The sequence below is a fragment of the Epinephelus fuscoguttatus genome, linkage group LG8 (genome assembly GCF_011397635.1).
Source record: "Epinephelus fuscoguttatus linkage group LG8, E.fuscoguttatus.final_Chr_v1".
NCBI lineage: Eukaryota > Metazoa > Chordata > Actinopteri > Perciformes > Serranidae > Epinephelus > Epinephelus fuscoguttatus.
Window position 1 is genome coordinate 4,224,642 of NC_064759.1, and position 26,484 is coordinate 4,251,125.

At 43.8% G+C, this 26,484-nt stretch overlaps 2 protein-coding genes across 2 annotated transcripts in view; one reads left to right on the forward strand and one right to left on the reverse strand.

Moving 5' to 3' along the window:
- ndufaf6 (NADH:ubiquinone oxidoreductase complex assembly factor 6) overlaps window positions 1-13,809 on the forward strand; it is a 59,016-nt gene extending 45,207 nt beyond the window's left edge. The window contains exon 10 of the mRNA XM_049584897.1: window positions 13,776-13,809. The gene's annotated coding sequence lies outside the window, so the exon portion shown is untranslated. The remainder of the gene's footprint in view (window positions 1-13,775) is intronic.
- LOC125893909 (alpha-1A adrenergic receptor) lies at window positions 10,600-13,102 on the reverse strand. Its single transcript, XM_049584893.1, is given in 3 exon segments — window positions 10,600-10,814; window positions 10,816-11,858; window positions 12,995-13,102. Coding segments are annotated over 2 exon segments (1,062 nt in total). The 5' UTR covers window positions 11,818-11,858; window positions 12,995-13,102; the 3' UTR covers window positions 10,600-10,754.
- Window positions 13,810-26,484: the final 12,675 nt, after the last annotated feature.

Consider the following 26,484-nt stretch of genomic DNA (forward strand, 5'->3'; position numbering starts at 1 on the left):
TGTTTTTACATCACAGTAATCAGTGTGTAGCTGCTGCCATGTTGAGGCAGAGGGTGCTGTGTGTAGCTGTGGTTGAGGGTGAGAGGCTGTCAGCAGATAAACAGAGATCTGTGTGGGTACATGAGACCCTAAAAAAGAGGCTGGATCATGGGGAGTACCACCAGTTGGTCCAGGAGCTTCTCCTCCATCATGGACGTTTACAGGCAGATTTTAGGATGACTCAGGGGCAGTTTGACAACCTGCTGTCTATCATCAGGCCGTATAGCTCTGGGTATCCAGCAACCACTACCACCAGTTTCTCCTCCATTGTTTACCAACTGTAAACTAGTTGTTGTGACCACCACAGAAGGCCCGCCTCTCAAATCATCCCATTGGACAATGGAAAAAAAGCGGAGATGATGTGGGGCGCTTTTCCGCTCTGAATTGAAGTTTTTTCAACTCGAGGAGTTCAGAGCGCTTGGAAAAACGCCAGGTGCCTAGAGAAGAGAATCACAAAACACGTTGCATCAACCCTGAGCAAAAAGCTTCATTCTCATTAAAAACAATTGCAAAAAGGTGCCTCCAGCTGCTGAAACACTTTCTGTGTGATCAGGGCGTGGGATCAAGACGTGGGATATGCTGTTATTATTAGAGTTTTAGGAGCATTCTTTGGACATGTAAACAGCACATTCAGAATATTCAACCCTGAATTCACATTCAGGTTTTTGGATATGTGCAAATGTCGCAACAATAACCTTTCCAAAACAACCCAGTCTCACTCCAAAGTCATCAAAATCCAGCGTTTGGTCAGTGACATAAAAAGCTGTCCTTTCACGTCAGCATGATACGAAACTGGTCGCTGTTATTGTTTAATGGTGGTGGAAGTCCAAGTAGGGCGGGTGGGAGTTGTGGTGGATGGGTCCAACAACTACCAACGTTCACCCAGGAAGCCAGTGTTCACTTCCTGTATGAATGTAAAGCCAAACCCTGTTGCTTTTCCTAAACCCAGCCACGTGTGTTTGTTGTTGAAGAAAAGGAAAGTCAATTCACGAGGTTGTGCCGACGTCATGCTTTTATTTTGAAAGAGACTGTATGCAAACTGTGCATTTCCTGTAAATACCGAAGTGTATTTTGAAAACAGACAATGCATGTAACAGGCTGAAGTTGACACAGCGTCCCAGGATGTCGTGGTTATATTCTACTGGCTCTCGGTCGGTAAAACAACTGACGCAATGTTGGAAATTAAAACAAAATTCAACGTTCAAAAAGAGCCAGTGTTTGTTTTGTCTGTTCTGGGCCACTGTAGAAACATGGCGGACTCCAAGGACCCGCTCTACATGTAGATATAAACGGCTTCTTCTAAGGTAACGAAAACACAAAGCCACTCAGTGTGTAGCGGCTCCTCAGTGTGTAGCTCTCAGTGTGTAGCTCTCAGTGTGTAGCACTCAGTGTGTAGCACTCCTGTCCTGTATTTCCATTCAGAGTGTCACAGGTTCGATCTGTGATGCTGTGAAAACGACATCAGAAAACTTCCCGCTCTCGTCTTATCTCTGCAGATGTTCACAGCAGCAGTGAACTGACATGAGTTCAGAGTCTCTGTGGACAAAACAGAAAAGTTCACACAAGGTTGCCGTCTGGATTAAATACTTTCTTAAAATCATTACTAATACGCCTCCTTTTAATTCTTTGACTCTCTCGGTTGAGAAATCATTTGAAGATGAAAGTGACCTGATTAAAACATCCCAGCTGCTGCTGGTTTGAGAGGCTCGTACAGCCTAATGAAACCGACTGATTGATTGATTGACTGATTGATTGATTGTCTGATTAGATTATTAAACAGCCACATTTTCTCCCTTCAGATGATTACAAATCTCCACAGAGGCAGAGAGCAGATGGAAATACTGACTGCAGCTCAGTTTATCACTCATCATCAGTGCTGTGTGGAGGCTAACTAAACATTAACGCCACACACGACTTTTCAAACTTCTTATCTACTTTTTGAAGTTATAACAAGTTTTGATATCAATCATCAACTCAGGGAGTCAGTCTGAAAATTAATTGACGACCTTCACTGTCGAGCTCCAACCAGACCAATATTTTTATTCATAGATAAACATCTCTTAAAATTACATGAAATTGCCCAGGGGGATAAAAACATTTAAACATTCAAACTAAATAGAAAGTAAAAACGTGTGAATAAGATTAAATAAATTGAATTCTCCAGACTGCTCAAAGGCAAGATTTAAAAGTAAATGGGTAAAATATTTCATCAGAGGAACACTGACGTAGACAAGAATCGAAAAAAATATTGCGTAGCCACAAATTAATAAGAAGTGGACACAAGATTATTGAGGTTCCAGATGTGGTGGGATGGTTGTCAGTTTTGGAGTGATGCCGTTTATTATGCTATATAATATAGTTAATTATACTTGCTGGAACATTTTAAACAGAGTTCAGGTCACGTCGTTACAGACGGATCAAATCCAACAAAACACAAACATACTGTATGAGTGAAGGTTTTATTGTAAATTCATTCAGTGTCTTGACGTGTGGGTCGCTGCTTGTGTGTGCAGGTTTCAGGGATGTGATTTTTCAGACTCTTTGCAACTGCTGGTGCAGATTTCATCAGTTTTTACTTGATGTTAAGAATCTATATGTCGGATATAATCAGTTCCTAGACCAGGGATTTTTTGTCCAAAAAATAAATAAACCAAAAGAGACTAAATCTATCTGGATCCACAAACATATCTGAGCCTTATAACAAAGGTAACGCAGCATATTATATCTAAATTAGCCTATCAACATAATAGTCTAAATGAGCATTCATTATAATGTTTTACTACAGGGTGGCTACTCTGCGGAGGGCTATTTATTTGGTATTTTAACTTTGCAGTGCTGGCAATGAAGGCCAACAGATCTGTCCACGCATGATTAAATTCTGTTGAGATTCAGCTAAATGTAGATCAGAAGGCGTCAGGCACCAGGCCATACGCATATGACGCACATTTTAGTGAACAAAATATTAAAACTTGTTCCAATTTTTACAATTAGAGAATGTAAGATCACTTAACAAGTTCAATAATAATAAATACAAAATTAAAATGTTAAAAAATAATCATTATTCATTTTCATATGATATTTGTTTAAAAAAAAGAAAAAAAAAAAAAGAAATCACAGGGAGCCACTGAAAAAGGGGCCACATATGGCTCTGGAGCTGCAGGTTGCCAGCCCCTGTCCTAGACCAAAATGCTGCCTAGTCACAGAAGGATGGCTGAGTTAGAGTCCAGATCTGCAAAAATCAAACCAACATTTTTTGTTGCATTAATGCCGTTTTCAAGAGCTGTCACAGTTCAAGTTTCTCAGGTTATGTTTTTTATTTCATTCATTCCTGTTTTACTTTGAAACTCACATCTCCTCTGGTTTCACTTCACTTCCTGTCCCTGTGTGTTTTCCCTCCCTTTTGATGACATCACCCGTGTCTGATTGTCTGTCTGTCCCGCCCTGATCAGCCTCACCTGTGTCTCGTTATCCTTCCCCTCACCACAGTATGTATTGTGTGTCTTGTTTTCTATCAATAGTTGGGTTTCCATCCAAATGTATCGCAAATTTTAAGTGAATTTTGTGAAAATGCGCAAAAGAAAATGCGAATTTATGCACGTTTCCATTCATTATTGTTTTGCAAGTATTGGGAGTCAACAGGTCGAGCAGAGGGTGGCACTTCTCATGAAAAATAAAAATGCAAAAGAACACCCGTAGAAGAAGAGGGCGCCGTGAGATGACGTCATTGAAAGCGTCTCATGTCCACAACAACCAGCACATCCATGACTATGACGAGATGGAGAGATTCCTTGGGAACTTCTTGGCTATTGCGAGAGCTCTCATCACACTCATATCAGCGTTGTCAGCGTAGCCTACATAATGCCGTGATTTCTGTGTCGGTACACCAGGCAGCACACATGATGCAGCGGTATTCAACACATCCAGTCTATTCAGGTAAGTTGTGAAATAGCCTACACTCACCTGACACTGGAGTAATTACCTCTCTCTGAGTTCACACAGGTGTGTGTGTGAAGTAGAAGTAGGATTCGGTAGCCTACGTCATTGTTTATTCGCTAAATCTGTTTCCATTGCCAAAAATCGCATTTTCCTAATATCGATACGCTGACTTTTCCACCCCCTCCAAGCGTAAAAACTTTTTTGCGATATTTTGGCCTTTTTTCGAATTTCTGGCATTTCCATTCAAGTTTTTTTTCGCAATTGTTGAAAATGCGAATAAAAATAGGTGGATGTAAACCCGACTAGTGTCAGTTCGTATAGCATTCCAGCCTTTTGTTTCCCTGTGTCATTTTCTTGATTTTTGGATTAGGCCTGCTGAGTGACTCTGCCTCTGCTTCATCCCAATTGGAACTGATTACCTCCACTGATTGTCCCTCTGTGTACTGAACCTTTTTGACCAGTAACAACAGTTATTTTACTTGAACTGTCTCCAGAGTCGTGTGTTTGAGTCCACTCTCACCTGGCTCACCAGTTGTCACAAATACTTCCAGCCGGTGTGAGATTAAATCTTTAACATAGCTGGGTAACAACGGAGAGAGCATCCACACAGTTTAATCCTCTATCAGTATTATGTGCCAAGTTACCACTGTCACAGTCTTTGTCTAACGTCTCATCAAATCCAGTTGTATATGCTATTAAAATTTTTTATTACGAGCCCAATGTTTACTCTGTCTACACCAGATGCAGCATTTGACACATGGTCATTACGTGATCTCTACATTTATGGCACTTATTGATGCTCTTTTAATAAGCTGGTGAAAAAAAAAGACATTTCTTAAGTACACGTTTACAGATATTTACTGCTTTGTGGCTTCTCATTTTGATTCTGTTCCTGAATGTAACATGGATTAAAAAAAGATCTCAATGTTCATGATTTTGCAGCTTTGGACTCTATTTGTCTGAGACACATTGTTGTTCAATTTAAGATTTTATACCAACTCTAAAGCTAGGTTAGCTAAGATTAGCAGTGATATTGATCCTACGTGTGGCAGGCATGAACAGTCTCTGACCACTTTTCCATCTTAAACCATAAAACATCAAACACAAACAAATGTGACAGAAAACTTAAATCAGAGCTGTCTCACTGTATTCAAACTGGCCGCTGAAAATTCCCCCAATTAACACAACATGTAACTGCACATTCAATGACAATATACTGAATAATATCTCTGATATGTATTAGGTAGCATTTTAAAACATTATAATAATACAGTTTTATCTTGAGGTGTTGAGAACATGCGTTGGTCCCAGGAGAACAGGCTCTCTCCCTCCTCGTGCTCCTCCACAGTAAAAACCATGTGTGCACAAACGTGACAGACACCGTGGGTCATTCCACCCACCTGCCTGCCCTCCTCCAACTCTGAGGGCAGTGAAAAAACACAAACATCTTAATAAATGTGCCCTCAGTGAAGTGTGGGGTTCTGCGTGAGAGAAACTATCATGTAATAGAAATGTCAATAAAGGTCTGAGTCACACAGATGGTCTGTGAGGACCACGCAGAGAACGAGGCAGAGCTCAATCAAAATAGCAGTATTCAGTGCAGGCTGTAATGTAACAACAGGAAGTGCTGGACATAAAGCAACACATGCTCAATCTGTTATCTGTCTGAGAGTGTCAATGAACAACACACCTGCTCAACACCTGAGAGGACAGAAGAGGGAAAGGTAACCCAGAGCAGAGGGACGCTCAGTCTGGGGACAGTCTGTCAGGGAAGACAGAAAAATAAGCTCTTTGTTTTTATCTGTCTCTATTCTCTTACCCCTTTGATATATTTGATATGTATTTTGAACATGTAAAAAAAAAAAGACATGAACATGCAGAGAAGTAAACAAACAGAAAGTAAACAAAATTTTCACCAGGCATGCCACTGTAATTCTGCGGGCACCACTGCATGCTCATAATAATACACTCAAATTATGTGTCAGCAACACAACTATTTTTGCCCCTGCAATTTCATGGCAAAGAAATGCCTACAAACATGACAACATGCATCGCAAGCTACTGTGATATCAGATATTTCAGACTGCAACAATTCAACAGCCCATGAAATCCTCAAGGGGCTGTGCTGCAGAGATTCCCTGGCCCATAAATCATATTGCAGACATAAGGGAACATGCTTGTGTGATACAGACCCCAGCAAATATCATTTTTATTTTTGTCTCAGTGAAAATGAAATGCAAAAATTCCGGCTTAAAACAAAACTCATATAGCATTATTATCCATTAAATAATGGCAATATGATTACACTCATCAGCCACTTTATTAGGTACACCAGTTCAACTGCTCATTAATGCAAATAGTTGCAAATCACGTGGCAGCAGCTCAGTGCATTTAGTCATGTAGACATGATGAAGACGAGCTGCTGAAGTTCAAACTGAGCATCAGAATGATGAAGAAAGGTGATTGAAGTGACTTTGAACGTGGCATGGTTGTTGGTGCCAGACGGGCTGGTCTGAGTATTTACTGGGATTTTCAGCACAACCATCTCTAGGGTTTACAGAGGATGGTCCCAAAAAGAGCAAATATCCAGTGAGCCAAAATGCCTTGTTGATGCCAGAGGTCAGAGGAGAATGGCCAGACTGGTTCAAGATGATAGAAAGGCAACAGGAAGTCAAATAAGCACTGGTTCCAACCAAGGTGTGCAGAAGAGCATCTCTGAAGCAACAACACCTTGTCCAACCTTGAAGCAGATGGGCTACAGCAGCAGAAGACCACACCAGGTGCCACTCCTGTCAGCTAACAACAGGAATGTCAATATGGACCCAAATCTCTGAGGAATGTTTCCAGCAGTTTTTCATGTGTTATGGGAGAATGTCCCGCTGTATTTTAGATGCTTGATATACAGACAGCATGTTCTTGTTCAACGTGGAATGACACCAGGCGACACAGCACAAAGTCACCCAGAACAAAAGGGAAACGGGGAGTTTCTGCAACTTTTACAATAAAACAAAAAGTTCCTCCTGCTTCGTTAACAAAAAGATGACCCTTTTATTGTAACACTGGTGCAAAGCTGGACTGGTGTTTGGAGGCAGACTGAGACGACAAATATCACATGAGATTATCTCACAGCAGGATAGGAGGAAGAGGACCAAGGAGGTTTTGCTGTGACATTTACATCTTCTGATGTGGATGTTCTGTGTCATATCACGCAGAGCTGCAGACTGAGGATTTAAAGATCTGAGCCTGCAGGTGGGTGATGGGAAATGCCGCAGACAGAACAGGTAATCTCAGGAGGAACAGCTCTAATACTCAGGGAGGAAGTTTGTTGCCAAGTAGAATATCTGCACTCAGCCTTTGTTTTTTGTCTCTTTGTCTGAAAAACCGTTTGGTCTCAGCCATTATTTATACTCGCTCTTTATTGATTCGGAAGTCGAGGACAGTGACACCAACGATTCCTCGTTCTTTTCAACTTTCCCTCATTGATTATGTCCTTGTTCCTTTTCATTCCTTCACTCTGTGACTCACCCGTGTCAATGTGCACAGCAGGAAGTGACATCATTCACAGAAACTGAATGAATGGAACACGTTTTCTGTCTTTATCCCCCTGCAGCTTCTGTGCGATTAGAGCCGATCAGGGACGAACATTTCAATACGTCTCAGAGATATAAAGGCAGTCAAACACAGGGGATAACTGTTTATTTTTTGTGCTTCTCGATGTGATTTCAAAGTATTTGATCTACAGTTGAAGAGCATGTGACGCTGCATGTGAAGCGAGAAGAATGCAGTTTCAGCACTGATTGTTAGCGAGATAGTTTTTAAAAATGCAGCTTTGCTATGCTGTTTTTTAACAAACATGTTGTATTTGGGGGAAGTTTATTTTGTTTGCTTTGGATGCTGAGACCAGTCTATCAAACATTACATCTGCTTTCCAGTTTTCAGAGGGGGAACTCTGTTTACTTCATTCACTGAAAGAGAAACTATCTAACTGTTTCTATGTTTGGACCCTATTTTCTCATGTTTTTTGTCTAAGGGTGCTTTCACACCTGCCCTGTTCTGTTAAGTTCAATCAAACTCAAGTTCATTTGCCCCCTCAGTGTGGTTCGTTTGGGCAGGTGTGAACACAGCAATCACACTCAGGTGTGCACCTAAACAACCGGACCGAGACCTTCTTGAAGAGGTGGTCTCAGTCCGGTTCCAAAGGAACTCTGGTGCGGTTGGTTTGTGGTGAGAAGGTGTTCTGACCTGGATGTGAAGCAACTGCAGTCACATGACACACTGTTTGGGTTAAACATGAGCATGTTACAGTCCTGGAGGATTATTAATGTGCACCTCCTCCTGTACTGCCTTAATATGCACATTCAGCACATCCAATGCATCAAAACATTGTTTTCTAGTTGGAGCCGCGTTTGCCTCGTTTTCAAACTGTATGCTTTGACTAAAATGAACAATGACAGCAATATAGTCCACGATGAGCAGCGCTAAAATCAACCTGCGTAGTTGTCCCTCCATTGTGACATTAGAAAGTGTCACATTTATCTTGCAAGTGTACTCTTCTTCAGCGTTTGCTTTACTTCCTGGATTTTTCCCACATGGAAATTCTGACCAATCAAGAGCAGCTTTCTCACACAAGGCATTTGATCTGGTCCTCTTGTAAATGCTGCCGTGAGAACACCAACCAACTCTAGGCAATTATACAACTTTGGGACAACATGAGTCCCTGATTCAGACCAAAGGAGACCACTCTAGGGCTGACAGCAGCCTACGTGACTGATGAAGACAACAAAGCTGGTCCAGTATTAAGAGAGACCGCAGCAGCTGCAGCAGAGAAACAGGCTACAACAGAGTCCTTACGGGCATCTGTACACCGTCACTTTACATCCACTAAAAGTGTTTATTTTTGCCACTTAAAGGCACAAATTATTATTATCAGTGTCTGACAACATTATTCAAAGGATCCCTCCAAAGAGGTGAAATATTTTTACTTACCTTCACTTGGTCTGTCTGTTATTGTAACCAAGTCTCGCTAAAGGAGAAATCTCATCCTGAAAACCTGAGAGGTCATCGCGTTCTCATCCCAACTCATCAAATATCACCGCTTGGTCAGTGGACTTTGACGTCTACATGACGCCCCAGGTGCAAAATTGTGGGAACCCCGGTCTCACCCCAAAGTCGTCGAAATCCAGCACTTGGTCAGTGACTTCTGGCGTCAGACATCGACGAAAAAGCCGTCCTCCTTTCACGTCAGCATAATACGCAGTCGGTCGCTGTTATTGTTTAACGGCACATGACCAAATGTCAGTGTGTGACAAGGTTGGCCTGAGAATATGTTGCCGGACACCATGTCAACTGACACTTGTCACTTACATTGTGTCTCTTCAAAACACACTTCTGTTCTCACTGGACCTGCACAGTCTCAGTCTCGTGTATTTCCTTGTGCAACAAAGGAACGTCGTGAAGTTTAGGCGACAAAAGCACGAGGTTAGGTTGAGAGAAAACATCATGGTTTGACTTAACATTCATATGGTAAGTAAACGGTGGGCTCCAGGGGGAAAGTCCAGGGTTTGTTGGACCCACCTGCCCTACAGGGACTCTCCAGCTCCGTCTGTTATGTTGTTACTGGCGGAGAGACACAAACTGCCGCAAGAAGGTGTGTTTCATAACCCCGCAAAATGTGCCTTTGTGTGTCTGCATCTTTCGCAGACATCCACTGACATAGCACTGATTTTTGACGACTTCGGTTGGTGTTTGCTGCGTCACCAACTGCTGCCAACTGATGCATATCATACTGCTGGGAAAGGTGCCTTTGTGCATTGGTATCTAACGCTCAGATCACTGACAATGCAGCAGTATTTGACGTGTGAATGAGAACAGGCTGGAGAGGTGACCTGTTGCAGGAAAAGCCACGTGGAAACATTAGTGAGAGTTGGAGAGAGGAGTACAGGGAAGAGTTTGTTGTGTCTGAATAAAGAAAGCGCAGCTCAGTGTTATCTAAAAGATTCCCAGTGTTGCAGCTGAATATTAGGCTGATTTTGACAATGCGTAAAAGTCTGCAAGATCCCAGAATGAGGCTTCTACATGAGCGAGACTTGGTTACACACACTGCGGATCAGCTGGAGGTACAAAAAAATGTTTCATTTCTCTGCAGGATTTCTGTCATACTATTGTCAGACTCTTATGACAATGTTTCAACTTTATTTTGAAAGAGACTGTATGAAACCACCAGAAACTGTTCATTTCCTGTGAAACTCATGTGACAAGCGACAGCTGACACTCCGCCCCTGAACGTCCAAAATTGACACAGGAGGGTATCTAGCACGTCATATTTTGACCTGTGGGTCTACTGTTAGGCAGTCTTTCATGAGTCTGGATGAGAACATGCTGACAGTACTCTTATAATGTAATGTGTTTTGACTAATGGCATAAAAAAATATGTATTTCTCCCTAACTGATATTTTTGGTGCCTGAAACAAACATTTAAAGAAATCCAAACACACACAGTGCAGTCAGAGGACACATGTTGTTTGTATCATGTTTTAATTGATCACACTCAGATAAAATAACCGCTCCACAGACTGGACCAGGCTTCAGTTACACACACAAGACTAATGCCCGTTAAGAGGGACATTTAACACTCGACATTTGTGATCTGAAAATGTTTCATGCTTTTTAACAATGTAAGAAAAATCTGTTATTTCACAACAGCAATCCACAAAACATGCAGACACGTCTCGTAACGAGACTCACAATGTGCGCTCAACAAGAGTTTGTGTGACAAACATCTAAATGACGATGGTCCCTGAACCTCTTTTAGCTTTTGGTTGTGTTCTTTCTATGGAAAGGCATGAGGAGCTTGTGTGCGCAAAGTCTGAACTTCTGATCTCTCACACTGTAAATTATGACATTCCAGCAACTGTTGGTGGCCAAAATCCAGAAGGCGAAAAAGGAAAAGTTGCACCATTTATTCCCCAAAACGTTCCCGACCACGAAGACGGCGATGGGGGTGAACGAGGCGGTGAACGCCACAGTCAGTGTCCCTATTGTTTTGGCCGCTTTGATGTCAGAGAAAGTAGGTTTGGTGGTGTTTTGGCACTCGCTCTCGGCCAGGTGTTTCCTGCGCCTTGAGTGCTGCCTGATGCTGGACAGAGAGATGATGTTAATGACCACCGTTCCTCCGAGGAGGGTGAAGTCAAACGCAGGGAAGAGGAGGAGGATGTTCCACGCCTGGCTGGGGAACTCGCCTATGGTTCCCAGCGCGTAATTACACATCCGGCTGCAGGAGTTGTACTCCAGAGCAATTTCACTGCTGAAAACCATTGGAGACACTGCCAAGAAGAAGCTCCCCACCCAGGAGAGAATGATAAGGATCGTGGTCCTTTTACGTGTGATCACAGAGTCCTTGTGCAGCGGCCGCAACACAGCGATGCTCCTCTCAATCGTCAGCAGGAAAATGGTTGTGATGGAGACCAACGTGCATCCGGCAAACATGGGACCAATGACGTTGCACGGGTGGAAACTCACCGATTGCGAGTTGTATGAAGTCCACTCTGGTGCTGAGTCAGTCACCATGAGGTAGACCTCGGCGTAGACGGACAGCGGCACCACGAATATCCCCACCGCCAGATCAGCCACGGCGAGGGATGCCTTCAGGTATCCCTGCGGCGTGTGAAAGTGTTTAGTCCCAAGAATCACAGCCAGAGTCACCAAGTTCCCAAACAAGATGGCGAAGATCAACAGCACCATGAAGAGCACCAGGAGGATTTTGTTGGCCAGCGTACAGCAGCACACGGTGCAGTGTGCCGGCTCAGTTTGGTCCAACATGGTCAAAGTGCTGGTCTCAATCATTGGATAAACCGCCGCTGCAACGTTCACTTCATGACCTGAAACTAAAACAGAGAAACATGTCAGAATCCCTCAAACTGTGTTGTGTAACAGCAACGTCATATCTTGACATGGAAAGTTCATGAACAAATGTCGATATGTGACTGTTATACAATAACAGTGGCAGACAGCACGTCATGCCAACGTGAAAGGATGGATTTTTAGTCAGTGTCTGACGCCAGAAGTCACTGATCAAGTGCCAGGTCTCGATCACTTTGGAGTGAGAGTGGGTTGAATGGGTCACAAAACACAGGACTTTCACCCAGTGACCAAAGACCAGTTTCAGAACCATGTCATGAATCATTTTAAGGTACATCATCACCACGTTTCTTTTCCTAAACCTCACCACCGTAACTTTACGTTAAGTACGTAACGTTATTTGTGGGGCGCTAATTCGAAGGATATCCTACAAATTATAACTGACTCATCTATTTCGTATGATTATTTGTGTTTTGAGAGGGGCAGGTAAAATAAAATTGTTTTCTTCTACCTGCCCTTTTTTTGTGACTTTGACCTCTGCGTGTGGACATGAGCGTAGCAAATAAAAAATGAAATGAAAATGTATCAATAAACAAAATCTCAGCAAAGCAGACATTTTTATCCCTTTACATTCCCACACTGTCTATCACATTACGTCAGGTCAGCGAGGCGATGACGTCATGGTGCAAGCGGCATCAGTGGTCAACTGGACCAGTGTGACGTCTGCGCTCACGTGATGGATGGACAGCACTTACTCCAGCGAGAGGGAGGGGGTGATGTCATAATCTGGACAACAACAGCTGTAGTAGTAAACAAAACCCAGCTGGCGCTCGTGGCGTCTTTAATCCGCGGGCACACAAATCTGCACGCGCATGTTCCTGGACATCTTCAGTGAGTTAAACTGGGAGTGTACTTTAATGTGAATATAAATATGTGTTTAACTTTGAGGATGCTTATTAAGGGTTAATATACCGAGGGAAATTTATATTTTAATCCTGTCAGGTTTTTTTTTTTTTTTAGAAACATGAAAACACTCATCACAAGCTGCACAACTGATCCATTCATCATGAGAGCCTGCAGCACACTTTAATGTGGAAATGTTCCTTAAAACTAAACTAAATGAATCTAAAATGAATCCGAAATAAAATTCAAATTTATTCACTTTTTAGAAGCTTCACGTTGAGAAATAAACCAAAGTCGCAGCTGTGGGCGCTCCTGTCACCACTTGTTTTGCTTTTCACTCTCAGATGTCTTATCCTCCAGCTTTTGTTTTCACTGTATATCCATCTGCAGCGCGCAGTCATGCAGAAACCTCGCGCACATCCAGCCAATAATCTAGTAAGAAAACCACTCTCCAGTGCGCGCGGGTCCACGCTGTCCAACAGGACTCTGCGCGTCTTCCAGGACGCACACTCTAAACATGTATGAAGCATGAGATTATTGTCTCAGTCTGTCTGTTTCACAGTTTCTTAAAGGAATAAACTTAAATTGTGTGTGGAAACAGATCGTGTGTGTTTTAGGACACTTCCACATCCCTAGAGAGTCTCTCTTTAACAGCAGTGTGATTATAGGACATAAACTCATGCACCGACTCAAACATTCATGATCAGACAATATGAAATATTAAATGATATAAATGTTACACACAACTCACTTTAAATTCCCTTTAAGACGCAGAATCCAGCTGAAGCAGCATATCCCTGCTGGATATCCACTGCAGCTTAAAACATCCCGCAGCCCTCAGGATGAAGATGAAGAGATCATCATCATCAGCAGAAACTCTCCGGTGTTCAGATGTTGGTGCATGAACGGGAGGATGGGACCGCGCCACCGGGCGCTGCGCTCTGCTCCGCTCCGCGCCGGAGAGACGGTTAAAGTGTCTCCTCCGCTGGTGTCTCCATTGGCTAAGGATGATGACAGAGGAGCCCCCACCCCACCCCCCAACTCCTCCTCCTCCTCCTCCTCCTCCATCCCGCCTATAGTATGAAGCCTGCACACTAGGACTGAGGATGAGGATGGAAGTGTATCCGGTCACCCTGTGGCTCATGTATCTCCTGCAGGACAATCTCTCATCATTCACACTCTCCTCTTCTAAAAGCCTAATTTGCTCCTGTCCTCTGTCTCACTCATTAAGACTGAGTCAGCTGACCTCACAGCTGTCCTTTTAATAAATGTCCCACTTACATTTGTCCTCCTGAGACCCAAACTTTTGTTTGGTATGCATTTTAATTCTCCTAGATGGGATCTGATATAGTATACAACCTAAACATTGTCCACGATAATAAAAAGTCCCAATGTCCTCAAATGAGATGACAATAAAGTCCCAATGTCCTCAAATGAGACAATAATTAAGTCCCAATGTCCTCAAATGAGATGACAATAAAGTCCCAATGTCCTCAAATGAGATGACAATGATTAAGTCCCAATGTCCTCAAATGAGACCACAATAAAGTCCCAATGTCCTCAAATGAGATGACAATAAAGTCCCAATGTCCTCAAATGAGACAATAATTAAGTCCCAATGTCCTCAAATGAGACCACAATAAAGTCCCAATGTCCTCAAATGAGATGACAATAAAGTCCCAATGTATTAAGTCGCAAATGTCCTAAATGAGACCAGAGATAAAGTCCCAATATCCTCATCAGATGAGTGATAAAGTCCCAATGTCCTCATGGTCTGGAACCAGGCTACAGCCAGTGGCATTCAAATGAGACAACAATAAAGTCCCAATGTCCTCAAATGAGACGATAACGATAAAGTCCCAATGTCCTCAAATGAGAGCTGGAATATAAGAGCCTCTTCAATCAGGTGTGTTACTAACAGGCACTTAAACAAGGACAATCTGTTCTCATTCCAAAGTTGTCAAATACCGGCACTTCAGTGACTTTCGACGTCGGACACCAACAAAAACAAACCATTGTTTTCACGTCAGCACGATATGCAGCCAGTCTAGCCTGAGTGTCAGACTGAAGCTCCCAGAACCATTTCTGTGACAGAAGTGTGTTTTGAACAGACAATGCATGTAACAGGGAATTTGATTTTTCCCTAACCAATCAGTAGAGATCAACCAACACACCCAGAATCTGACGCCATTAGTATCCATAGAAAGTCCATGACCAGACGTGAAAACAAGCTGAGCATTATGAGAATTTCATAAAATGTCTCCGAAGTGTATTTCTGAATCACCTTCATGAAATGTCCTAAAATAAAATAAATAATCACTTTAGACCTGCTGCCTGACCGAATTATTTGATAGCATCGCAGGGTTATTAGGATCTGATTATTGGACACAGGTTGCTATCCTCACCAGTTACCAGAGTGCTGCAGGGTGGTGATGACCTAAAAGATAAGATCGCTTTGTCCCCTCAGACGATTTTTTCTCCAATGGATTTTGGTTTATTGCGTGGTGGTGCATTGGTCAAACAACCACCGACTTTCACCCAGGAGGCTGGTGTTCACTTCCTGTATGAATGTAAAGCCAAACCAAGTTCTTATTTCCTAAACCCAACCACATGCATTTGTTGAAGGAAAAAAGAGGTAATTTCTTGGTGTTGTACAAACGTAGTGCTTTTATTTTGAAAGAGACTGTATGCAAACTGTACATTTCCTGTGAAAACAGAAGTGTGTTTTGAAAACAGACAATGCATGTAACAGGCTGAAGTTGACACGGCGTCCCAGAACGTCAACAACCAACACACCCAGGGTACCTTGGACGCCATATGTGGACATAGAAAGTCCATGACCAGACGTGGCGAGCTGATTATTATGAGAATTTCATAAAATGCATTTGAAGTGTATTTCCTGAATCACCTTCATGAAATGTCCTAAAATAAAATAAATAATCACTTTAGACCTGCTGCCTGACCGAATTATTTGAACAGCGCAGGGTTATTATGGGATTATTGGACACAGGTTGTAGAACTAACAGAGTGCTGCAGGGGTGGTGATGACCGAGAAGATAAGATCGCCTTTGTCCCCTCGTCAAAAAAGACGATTTTTTGTCTCCAATGGATTTTGGTTTATTGCAACAAACAAGCTCTGTACAAAGAAAGTATTCCTTCTTCTTCTTCTTCTTCTTCTTCTTCTTCTTCTTCTGACCCTGACATTGCCAGGCCACATGTGTCAGCTGCTTTATACAGTCCATCCACAGAGTAGGAGTAAGTATTAAATGACAGAGGTTCTGCTGAAGCACCTGATGCTGTTGCCTTGGCCTGAGGAGGCTCCCTGTGTCACATCTTCTGCTTACATGTTGTATATTCCTTCATTTTAATGTGTTTGAATCAAATCACCACACTGCAGCTGTGGGGAACAGTATGAACTCCACCACAGAGAGAGAAATAAGAACAAATAATCAGACCTGGAGGATTGATTTTCTGTCCTCTTGAAGAACTTAATTACTGTGAACAGTAACTGCTGCTAATAGCTGTCAGTCAATCTGCCAATTATTTTCTCGATTGAAGGGTCCAAAGACTTTCGGTGAAATGTCACAGAGGACAAAGAAAAGTTAGCAGTCAAATGCCAAACAGGCTGTTTGGCATTTTGGCTGGAGAGACGACTGAAGTGACTGATCAATTTTTCAAACGACTGATGATTCATTTTTCCTCCACCAGACTGATGGATTATTCATTTCATATTTTCAGCTCTACTACACACCTGTTTGTATTTATGTCTTGCGCTACAATCTTGTGACTCACTTCACTCATCTATTGTTCATAGAAATTAACCTTCTGTGTTGTCATCGTTTTTTAGTTTATGATTAATCCTTCTCCTCTGCACATTGTTTTTCTGCTAATAGCTGTCAGTCAATCTGCCAATTATTTTCTCGATTGAAGGGTCCAAAGACTTTCGGTGAAATGTCACAGAGGACAAAGAAAAGTTAGCAGTCAAATGCCAAACAGGCTGTTTGGCATTGTATCCGTGAATCCGCAGACAGGTATAACAGCCAGCTCTCTGTACATCTAATCCTGCACGACTGATGGATTATTCATTTCATATTTTCAGCTCTACTACACACCTGTTTGTATTTATGTCTTGCGCTACAATCTTGTGACTCACTTCACTCATCTATTGTTCATAGAAATTAACCTTCTGTGTTGTCATCGTTTTTTAGTTTAGCTTTTGCAGGATCTCTGTTTTGTGCATGTTTTTTCTCAGTGTGTGTGTGTGTGTGTAATAGTATCATTTATCTGCAGCTTTGGCTCCAGTCTTAAATTTGCAAAACAAACAGAACAAAAGCATAATGAATGAACTCTGTGTGTGGTGTTGCTTGTATCCTGAATCCAGAGGTATAACAGCCAGCTCTAATGTAATCCTACACGTTTTGTTTGTTTCGTAAATCAGACGACTCAGAAGCCAGTTTATATCCAGCTGTTCCTCCTAGCATCAAGATTAAAGTGTTTCCTGATTCTGTCATGATCTTCTTATGAACCACTGAAGCTGCGTTTTGTCAAGCAAAAACTCTCTGCTCCATAAACAGCACCCTAATCCTGCACAGATGCCTCATCATCTCCTCAAACTTGCTCTCTGTCCTATCTTAGTGGGAGTAACAGTCATAAACAGCACCCTAATCCTCCCCGTCACAGATGCCTCCATCACACTCTCCCTCAAACTTGCCTCTGTCACCCCCTATCTTAGAAAACCTGGACTCAATCCTGACATCCCGAACAACTACAGACCCATCCCCAACCTCCCTTTCTCTCTAAATGTGCTGTTGCTTCACCTCTCTGCCAATAACCTCTATGAATCATTTCAGTCTGGTTTCCGTTCCCACCACAGCACTGAAACTGCCCTCCTCAAAGTCACAGATGACTTTCTTCTCTCCTCTGACGCCACCAAACTCAACATCCTCATCCGACTTGACCTGAGCACAGCCTCTGACACCATCAACCACTCCATCCTTCTCTCCCACTTCGAAACAGCACTTAACATCACCGGCACTGCTCTCTCCTCCTACCTCTCCGACCGACCGCATAAACAACTGCAGATCCCCCACCGCTCCTCTCTCCCAAGGTGTTCCCCAAGGTTCAGTTCTTGGTCCCCTCCTCTTCATCCTGTACATTCTGCTCCTTGATTAATCCGCCATCATGGACCTCAGTTTCACTGCGGTCACTCCTGTTGCTCACTCTACCCTCACCAGCTGCGTCATTGAAATAAAACCCTGGCTTCAGACCAACTCCCTCAAAATTAACTGCGACAAATCAGAAGTCATCGTTATCATCGGCCCCAAATCTCCTCTCAAATCCACCCATAACTTCACCCTCTCCATCAATGTCTCCGCTGTGCTCACCACCACTAGTGGGCACTTTTCATCCGCCATACATGCCATCTCCTCAGCCCATTCAGTAATTTTCCACTCACCCTGCCTCGCCACCACACCTACTTGCCAGCCTATCGCCTGTCCACACATTTCCCACTCCTGCCAGTCCACCACGCCCACCTCACCAGGCTAACACCACTCACTTGTGGATCAATGCCTCCTGTCACTATAAAGACGCCTGCTTCACAGACTCTCCTCGCCAGATTGTTCTTCGCCTCCATGCAAGACTTTCCAGCGTTTGTTTCTGGTCTGCCCCTGACTCTCCTGCATCGTCTTCTCCCTGGTAAACCACTCTGTCCTTGACCACGAGCTCTGTCTCTGCCTTCCTGGTTCTCGCTCTTCGTCTGAGGCCAGCTTTGCATCAGAAAGACTGTTTCCTCAGTGAGCACTCCTGAGTTTGGAACCACACCCCTCTCTGCCAGCCTTCTCGTTACCACTGCACACAATTGAACTGTCTGCCGTGCGTGTGCGCCCGGCGGACACCAGCTCCTAACCCGTGTGCCGCTTCAGTGTTCCACGCAGAGAGCTGCAGACTGATTCTATTCTCCTGGAGACTCTGAACCTGAACATCGACTCTCTCTGTTGCTTTACCAGACTGCTCTCCCTGTATTTGTTGCGGTGGTGTATTAAAGCTCAGAATAAACTGCTCCGCCTGTCCCTGGTGTTGCTTTTGGGTTCAAAATCGACCTGTTAACACTCGGTGTCATCTTCAATCAAACCCTCTCCTTTGACCAACATATCAAGCACATCACAAAACAGCCTTCGTCCATCTCAGAAACATCACCCACCTCCCTGCATCCCTTTGCTTTTCAGCTACAGAGACTCTCATTCACTCATTCATCACTTCCAGACTGGACCACTGCAACGGTTTGTCATCCAAACTCTTAAGAAACTACAATTCAGCTGCTCTATTCAAGTTCTGCCTCATACATGTTGTTACTTCCGCACAATAAACTTATTTCTGATCTCACCACGTGGATCTGTGGATCAGCAACCAACATTACATCCTCATGGAAATTCACAATTCAGTCAAACCAGCCGAAGTGCAGCAATCAGAAACAACATGGAAAACTGGAGACTCATTATTCCTATTGAAAGATGAGAAAAGCACAGTTTGACAAAGGAGCCAGGTGTGTTTTCCTCTCAGTGCTTCAGCCTGTGATGTTTATTCTTCACAGAAAATGCAAATAAAATCCCCCGCTGTCTCATCAGAGCGAGAGGCGTCACTCTGTCAGGAAATTAGCCGTTTAATTTAAAAGTAAAGTAGACACACAGGAATAAAAACAGCCTCCATAATCCTGATGATGTACTCACATGTCTGTCTGAATTACATTCACTGTGGTTTCTAAATGAAGAGCTTGTTCCAGCATCAGTGAGCTTTTCTGCTGGGTTTTGTTTGACAAGACAGAAGCTGTGGGAGGAAAACTCAGTCACAAACTCATTTAAATCAAGAAAATGAAATGATTCAAATACTGACTGACACATTGATATACAAAGGAAGACATTCTTCATATTCTTTCATGCAGTGAATATCCCTTGTTAGAGTTTCCAAATGAAAAATGAAGTGATGAAACTGCCAATTGTAGCGTCCCTGCCAGCGGTGTGGCTTTGGGGATAAAAGAAATATAAGTCAGTGAGTTCACAACTTTGTTCCAGACAAAAAGCCTTAACTAGGGGGCGTCGGTGGCTTGGTGGTAGAGCAGGCGCCCCATGTACAAGGCTGCTGCTGCAGCGGCTTGGGTTCAAATCCAGCCTGTGGCCCTCTGCTGCACGTCATCCCCCCCCCCCCCCCACGCCCACCCGCCCCGCCCATCAAAGGCAAAATGCCCCAAAAAAAATATATAAAAAGCCTTAATTAGTCATGAATATTAAACCAACACATCCCCACTCCTCTTTACACATATTGTTTGGTCATGGACTTTCCACGTCCACATATGACGTCCAAGGTACCCTGGGTGTGTTGGTTGTTGACGTTCTGGGACACTGTGTCAACTTCAGCCTGTTACATGCATTGTCTGTTTTCAAAATACACTTCTGTTTTCACAGGAAATGTACAGTTTGCATACAGTCTCTTTCAAAATAAAAGCACTGCATCTTTACAACGCCACGAATTGACGTTTTCTTTTTCCTTCAGCAATAAACACACATGGTTGGGTGATGAAAACAAGAACAGGGTTTGGCTTTACAATCTTACAGGAAGTGAACACTGGCCTCTCAGGTGAAGTTGGTGGTTGTTCATATGATATACTACAGATTAGCGCCCCACGAATGACGTTACATCCATAACATACAGTTGCATCGACCCGGTCTCACTCTGAAGTCTGACACTTGGTCAGTGACTTCCAGCATCAGACACCGACCAAAAAAGCTGTCCTTTCACGTTGACGGCATCAGGGGGAAACGCGGCAGGACAACAACATGAGTTAAAGGAGCTATATGTAAGAAATCTAAAGCAAATAGTCGTAAAATCCTCCTAATATGTCACAGAGACTAAGGAATAATGTTCATGTAACATACTGATCTCACCGACAACAGTAGTACAGCCAGAATATTCGCATTTAAAAAACATTTTTACAGTCTGCAAATCATGTTTATGTTTTGAATTTGTGTTTTGGCCTGTTGCGCCACCCACCGCCGTCTACCAGTCACGCAGTCAGTAGAGTCTCAGCATCAGTTACAGTTACGACTGAGCTACAGCAGCACGGCAAGCAGCATTAGCACCCAGCAAGCAATAGTCGTGATTTAAACGTATTGGCTATATTTAGCTCCGATTTAGTCTAGCTACATGTCACCCAAATCTAGCTGATTTAATTTTGAAATTGATTAAATGTAATTTTCGCCATTGTAGATGGTGTGCTGTATGATATTCAATCACGTATGGAGAGTCAACAGTTATTAAAATATGTTTATCTCCATTTTTTGGACATGGTCTCTACATAGCCGTATAATTGATGATGTCTACACTTTGGCTATGGTTAGACGTCTACCAAATTTTCACTGACAGCCCAGATTCAGCCGTGATTTAGCCTAGACGTCAGGTCTTCATGTAGACGGCTATTAGACGTTTTTTAAACCAAAAAATGCTTGCTTGACACTGCAGTGTCCCAGTACATAGCATTAGCAGTCGGCTCCTCCTCAGCTGTATCCCGGCAGCAGCGTTAGCAGCAGAGAAGCCGGACTTGCTCGAACGGTCCGCTGGAAAACCGAAGATCAACAACGGCGACGCAGCCCTGCCACAGCAGCTGCCCGTGGGCAAACAAATCAGTCTCCAGCGTGCCGCTGTCCAGCAACCTCGAATCTGTAGGGGCAGTATTTTGAATTTGAGTGCAGTAACCGTTTTGCCCACATTCTCACATACAGCGCCTTTAAGGCAGCAGAAGTTTGAGTAGGGCAGGTGGGATGGGTGGTGGATGGGTCCAACAACCACCGACTTTCACCTGGGAGGCCAGTGTTCGCTTCTTGAAAAATTGTAAAGCCAAACCGTGTTCTTTTTTCCTCAAGCAGTGAGTGTGTTGGCTAAATGTAACCACTTGCGTTTGTTGATGAAGGAAAAAATGTCAAAAATTTGCGGTGTTGTAGCAACGTAGTGCTTTTATTTTGGAAGAGACTATAAGCAAATTGTACATTTCCTGTGAAAAAAAGAACAGGGTTTGGCTTTGAAATCTACCGGAAAGCAAACACTGGCCTCCCGGGTGAAAGTTGGTAGTTGTTGGACCCATCCACCACCCATCCCACCTGCCCTACTCGGACTTTCAGCGCCTTAACTTTCGTTGTTGTCCTGCTGTGTTTCCCCCTGACACCGACCCGCCACATATCATGCCAACATGAAGGGACTGCTTTTTCATCAGTGTCTAACTTTGGAGTGAGACTGGGTTGATTAATATGCACGAAGGAATAATAATAATGTTAAAATGATGATTAAAATGAATAAAATTATACACAGAAGTAGTATAAGGGGACCAGCTTTGCGCGTGCATGTGAAATGCGCGTGCATGTGAGACGTGCGTGCGTGCGTGCACGTGAACCCCCCCCCCCCCCCCCCCCTTCCGGCCCCTCCCCCACTCCGCTCCTCCCCCACTCCGCCCCTCCCCACACTCCGCCCCTTCCGGTTACCACCCCCCCCCCCCCACTCCGCCCCTTCCGGCCCCTCCCCCACTACGCCCCTCCCCACACTCCGCCCCTTCCGGGTCACACACACACACACACACCGTCATATGAAATCCGTCTCTCATTGGTTAAACATAGCGCCTCCTATTGGCTAATCAAAAGCCTCCTTGCGGACGGATGTGTGTGTGTGTATATATACAAGGGATTTTCTTAACAGGACATCCTCAACTTCTCGGACGCGAAGCTACGGCGGACGAGCTCTGATTTTTTCTTCAACGATCGCCTGTATTCTGCAAGACGTTTCTGCAACCATGTCTTCCTGCACCAGCAACAGCGGCATCGGGTCAAGCGAGCGCCAGGTATGTCTGATGACCCGCGACAGTTGTGGATGCTCGGGCCTTACAAGAAAAGGAGACGTGTAGGAAGTGGGCTCGTTACGTCGGAGAATCGTGAATTTGAGCTAGAGCTGGAGGGTGTTAATGGGTATGTTTACAATGTTAAATATCAGGACTCTGTTGTCACACTCAGTGCGGCCACCGGTCGCAGTGTGGTTCCAGGCGTTGAAACATGGTCGGTCAGTTTGATGCATAGCGATTGGAAATTGTTTTGGTCTGAGGTCTGCCCTGACCTAGACCAACCTGGTTTCCCAGAGAGTATTTATGTCTCGCAGTGGGTCAGCAAAACGGGCCCCGAGATGTACCGCATTGAGACGGATCGTTTTAACAAACGGCGGGAGGACTTTATTTTTCTCAGTGTGTGCAAAGATCGAGAATCTGTGATCGCGAGCAGAGGCCGCGACGCGTGGGGACAACAACCCTACCCTCTTACGCTTCAAGAGCGTGACGAGTGGTTTAAAACTGTTTTCTTTATTCAGTGGTGTGACTGGAGATCTCTGCAGAAATTGTTTGACAAAGCTGACAAGGGCATCAGAAGAGACAGGATCCTCTCTTCTTACCAGAGTGTTAGAAAACGTCTTCTTTCGATGATGCGCAGACTAATGCGCGGGGTAGTCACCTTCCTTCCCTGTGCCGCCCGAAAATCATCAGACACATCGACTACTGATAAAGCCTAGGTTAGCATAACTTTTGTATTTTTGTCTTTTTTAAATTATGATAAACGCTGTATATGATTTTAATGTTGTTTTTCTGTTGTTTTTACAGGCAGCGTCTTGATCAGCACCCATGACGATGATACTAGAGGGTGTTGGGAAAACGATTGCGGTGGTGTGGAACCCTGGACACCTCATATGAAGCCGCTTGAGGCGCTGCATGTGAAGAAGAAGAAGGAGAAGAAGGAGGAGGAGGAGAAGGGACATGTCTCGACACGGTCCCTGACAAAAGACGACGTGGACACGATCAAAGACTTTCTATCACGCTGCCAGTATCACGCAGGGCTGGAACAAACAAGAGCTCTCTGCAACGGGTGTAAAATCAACCACCCGAGTCAGCCGACACTCTTGCTTGTATGATTTTGATCAGATCAGATGTATGTATTTTGACCAGATCCGGGACTCTGTATTCAACCCGTCTCTAGGAAAAGCTCTGCATTACCTGTTTGCGCAGATATCACCGGGGGCTTTCTCACAAGACAGGCTTTTAGGAGCGGCCGAGACTCTGAGACACTATCTCAGACCCGGATGTGACGGACCATCTGCCAAAGAGGAAATGGAGACGGAGGAGGACCACAAGCACGAGACCGCTTTACGCAACGCCTTCACCGTGTGGACCAAGTGCTGCTGCTGCTGCATGTCGACAGATTTGTAATATTTACCGCAGAAAAAATGATGTTGTTCTTTGGGATCACATTAGCCACATATCTTTTCACGTGGAAAAGACGCCATGCCGCGTGAACAGACTGACATCACTTCTGCACGGGTAATTACCGTGACGGTGTCCTCGCGAATGTGTTACATTCAACAACCATTTAAACGTTATAAGGACAAGTGTTAAAAATTGAATGATACAGTGTGCGGCAGCACACAGTTCATCAGCGTTAAAGATGTGGTAACGGCATATTTCACAAACTGTAATGAGTCTGAGGCGCTGCAACACGCCATGTTATTTGTCTTTGTGCATTTCTTTGTGATGCGTGTGTTTTGATGATTAAAAATGGTGTACCATTAGATGTTTGTGATGCAGTTCAGCACCTAGTGCGACACATGATAGACAGAGATGTGACGGTGTGTGTAAAATACCTAAACATGTTGAAAAACCATAAATAAATAAATAAAAGACGGTGTGTCGACCTCATCTTGGCCACTTGTGTTGTTGACTGAATATGGAGCGCACGCTAGACAAGATTTACCACGACCCCGCACACCCAGGGGGTCTTGGAGGTGTACAAAAACTTTGCGATGCTGTTAGAAAATGCACTGGGGAGGCTCCGGGGATGCCTGAAGTAAGCGTTACTTACAGGGGCAAGATGTGTATACCCTCCACGCTAAAGCAGCTGTACACTTCCCTAGAAATAGGGTGTTGGTTAGCGGTATTGACAAACAGTTCCAGGCCGATCTGGTGGACATGAGTGAATATTCAGCAGAAAATGACAGTGTGTGCTACCTGCTGACATGTATCGATGTATTTTCTAAATATGCATGGGTTAGGTGTCTTAAAAACAAGACCGGTGCATCTGTTGCAAAGTCGTTTGAAGACATTTTGAACGAAGGCCGCATACCTGTAAAACTCCAAACCGATCAGGGGACAGAGTTTTATAACAAACAGTTTCAACATCTAATGGAGGTGTATAAAATTAAACATTTCTCTACCTCAAACGAGACTAAGGCTAGCACGGTTGAACGTTTCAACAGAACATTTAAGACCCGCATGTGGAGATATCTAACGTCTGTTAATTCGCGTAGATATGTTGATGTCGTCCAGGACCTCGTCAACGCTTACAACAAGTCTCACCACAGATCGATAAAGATGACCCCATCCGATGTAAACAAAGACAACGAGAAGCTCGTCTTTAACACGCTGTACAAGGAGAAGAAGAAGAAGAAGAAACCGCAGAAGATCGTATCGTTCAAATATAATGTAGGGGACACTGTGAGAATATCAAAACTCCGCGGTGTGTTTAGAAAAGGTTATGAACAAACATATACAGACGAGTTTTTTACAATAACTAGGCGCATAGCCCGCGACCAGCCTGTGTATAGAATATCAGATTGCTCGGGTGAAGAGGTAAGGCACATTTTACGAGCCTGAGCTACAGCCGGTAATCATTGACAAAAACAAGGTGTTTAAAATAGAGAAAGTAATATCCAGAAAAACTATAGGCCGGAAAAAGATGGCGCTTGTGAAATGGTTGGGGTGGCCTGAGAAATTTAACTCGTGGGTCTCTGAAAAGGACATCGTTGACGTGTGATATATATATATATATATATATATATATATCACGGGATGTTACCTGTTTACACAGCCACTTTGGAATTGTCGCACGTCCCAACAACATCAAGAAGATGGAGAACAAGAACGGATTTTATGTCACGTTACCGAGTAATGCATCGCTACACGTGTATCCTAATAACAAGATATGGCGCTACCGAACAAAATTAGCAAAACCGATTGTTCTGAGCGAACCGTACGAGGTGGGGGTTATTGAACTTCAGTACCCTAGGGTGTGGTCAACGTTCCCTGCTTCTGACGCGGACGTGTTAATATACGATAGTAAAACCAACCAGACAGCCACTATAACACTGTTTGCCGGGTTTTACGACTCCATTCCCAGAATACTAAAAGAATTTAATGCTAAATGCATCGGTAACCCGATAACATCGCGCTTAGGTCTTCAATATAACAACATTACAAATCACGTTCATTTTTCGGAGGAGAAGGATATAAGGTGGCGTTCGCGGAAACTGGCGAAATATTGGGTTTTAAGCCCGGTGAGCCGTTTGAGATACCGCGACCCTATTTTTAAGAAAATCTACGCCTCTCCTCACCCCGCAGATATTTTTGGGGGAGTTTATAATATATACGTTTACAGCGATATTGTTGATTATCAGCTAGTGGGAGACAGCCACGTGCCGCTCCTCCGATGTATAAATATAACGCCGGAGGTAGGTCGTATGCCCACTCTGACATATGACAAGCCACACTATACATCGCTCTCCAAATCTGTCATTGACGATATCGAGATATCGTTAAAAAACGATCAAAACCAGTATATACCATTCACGCGGAAAAGTGATTGTTAAACTACACTTTAGACCTGTGAAGCAGTATTTCTA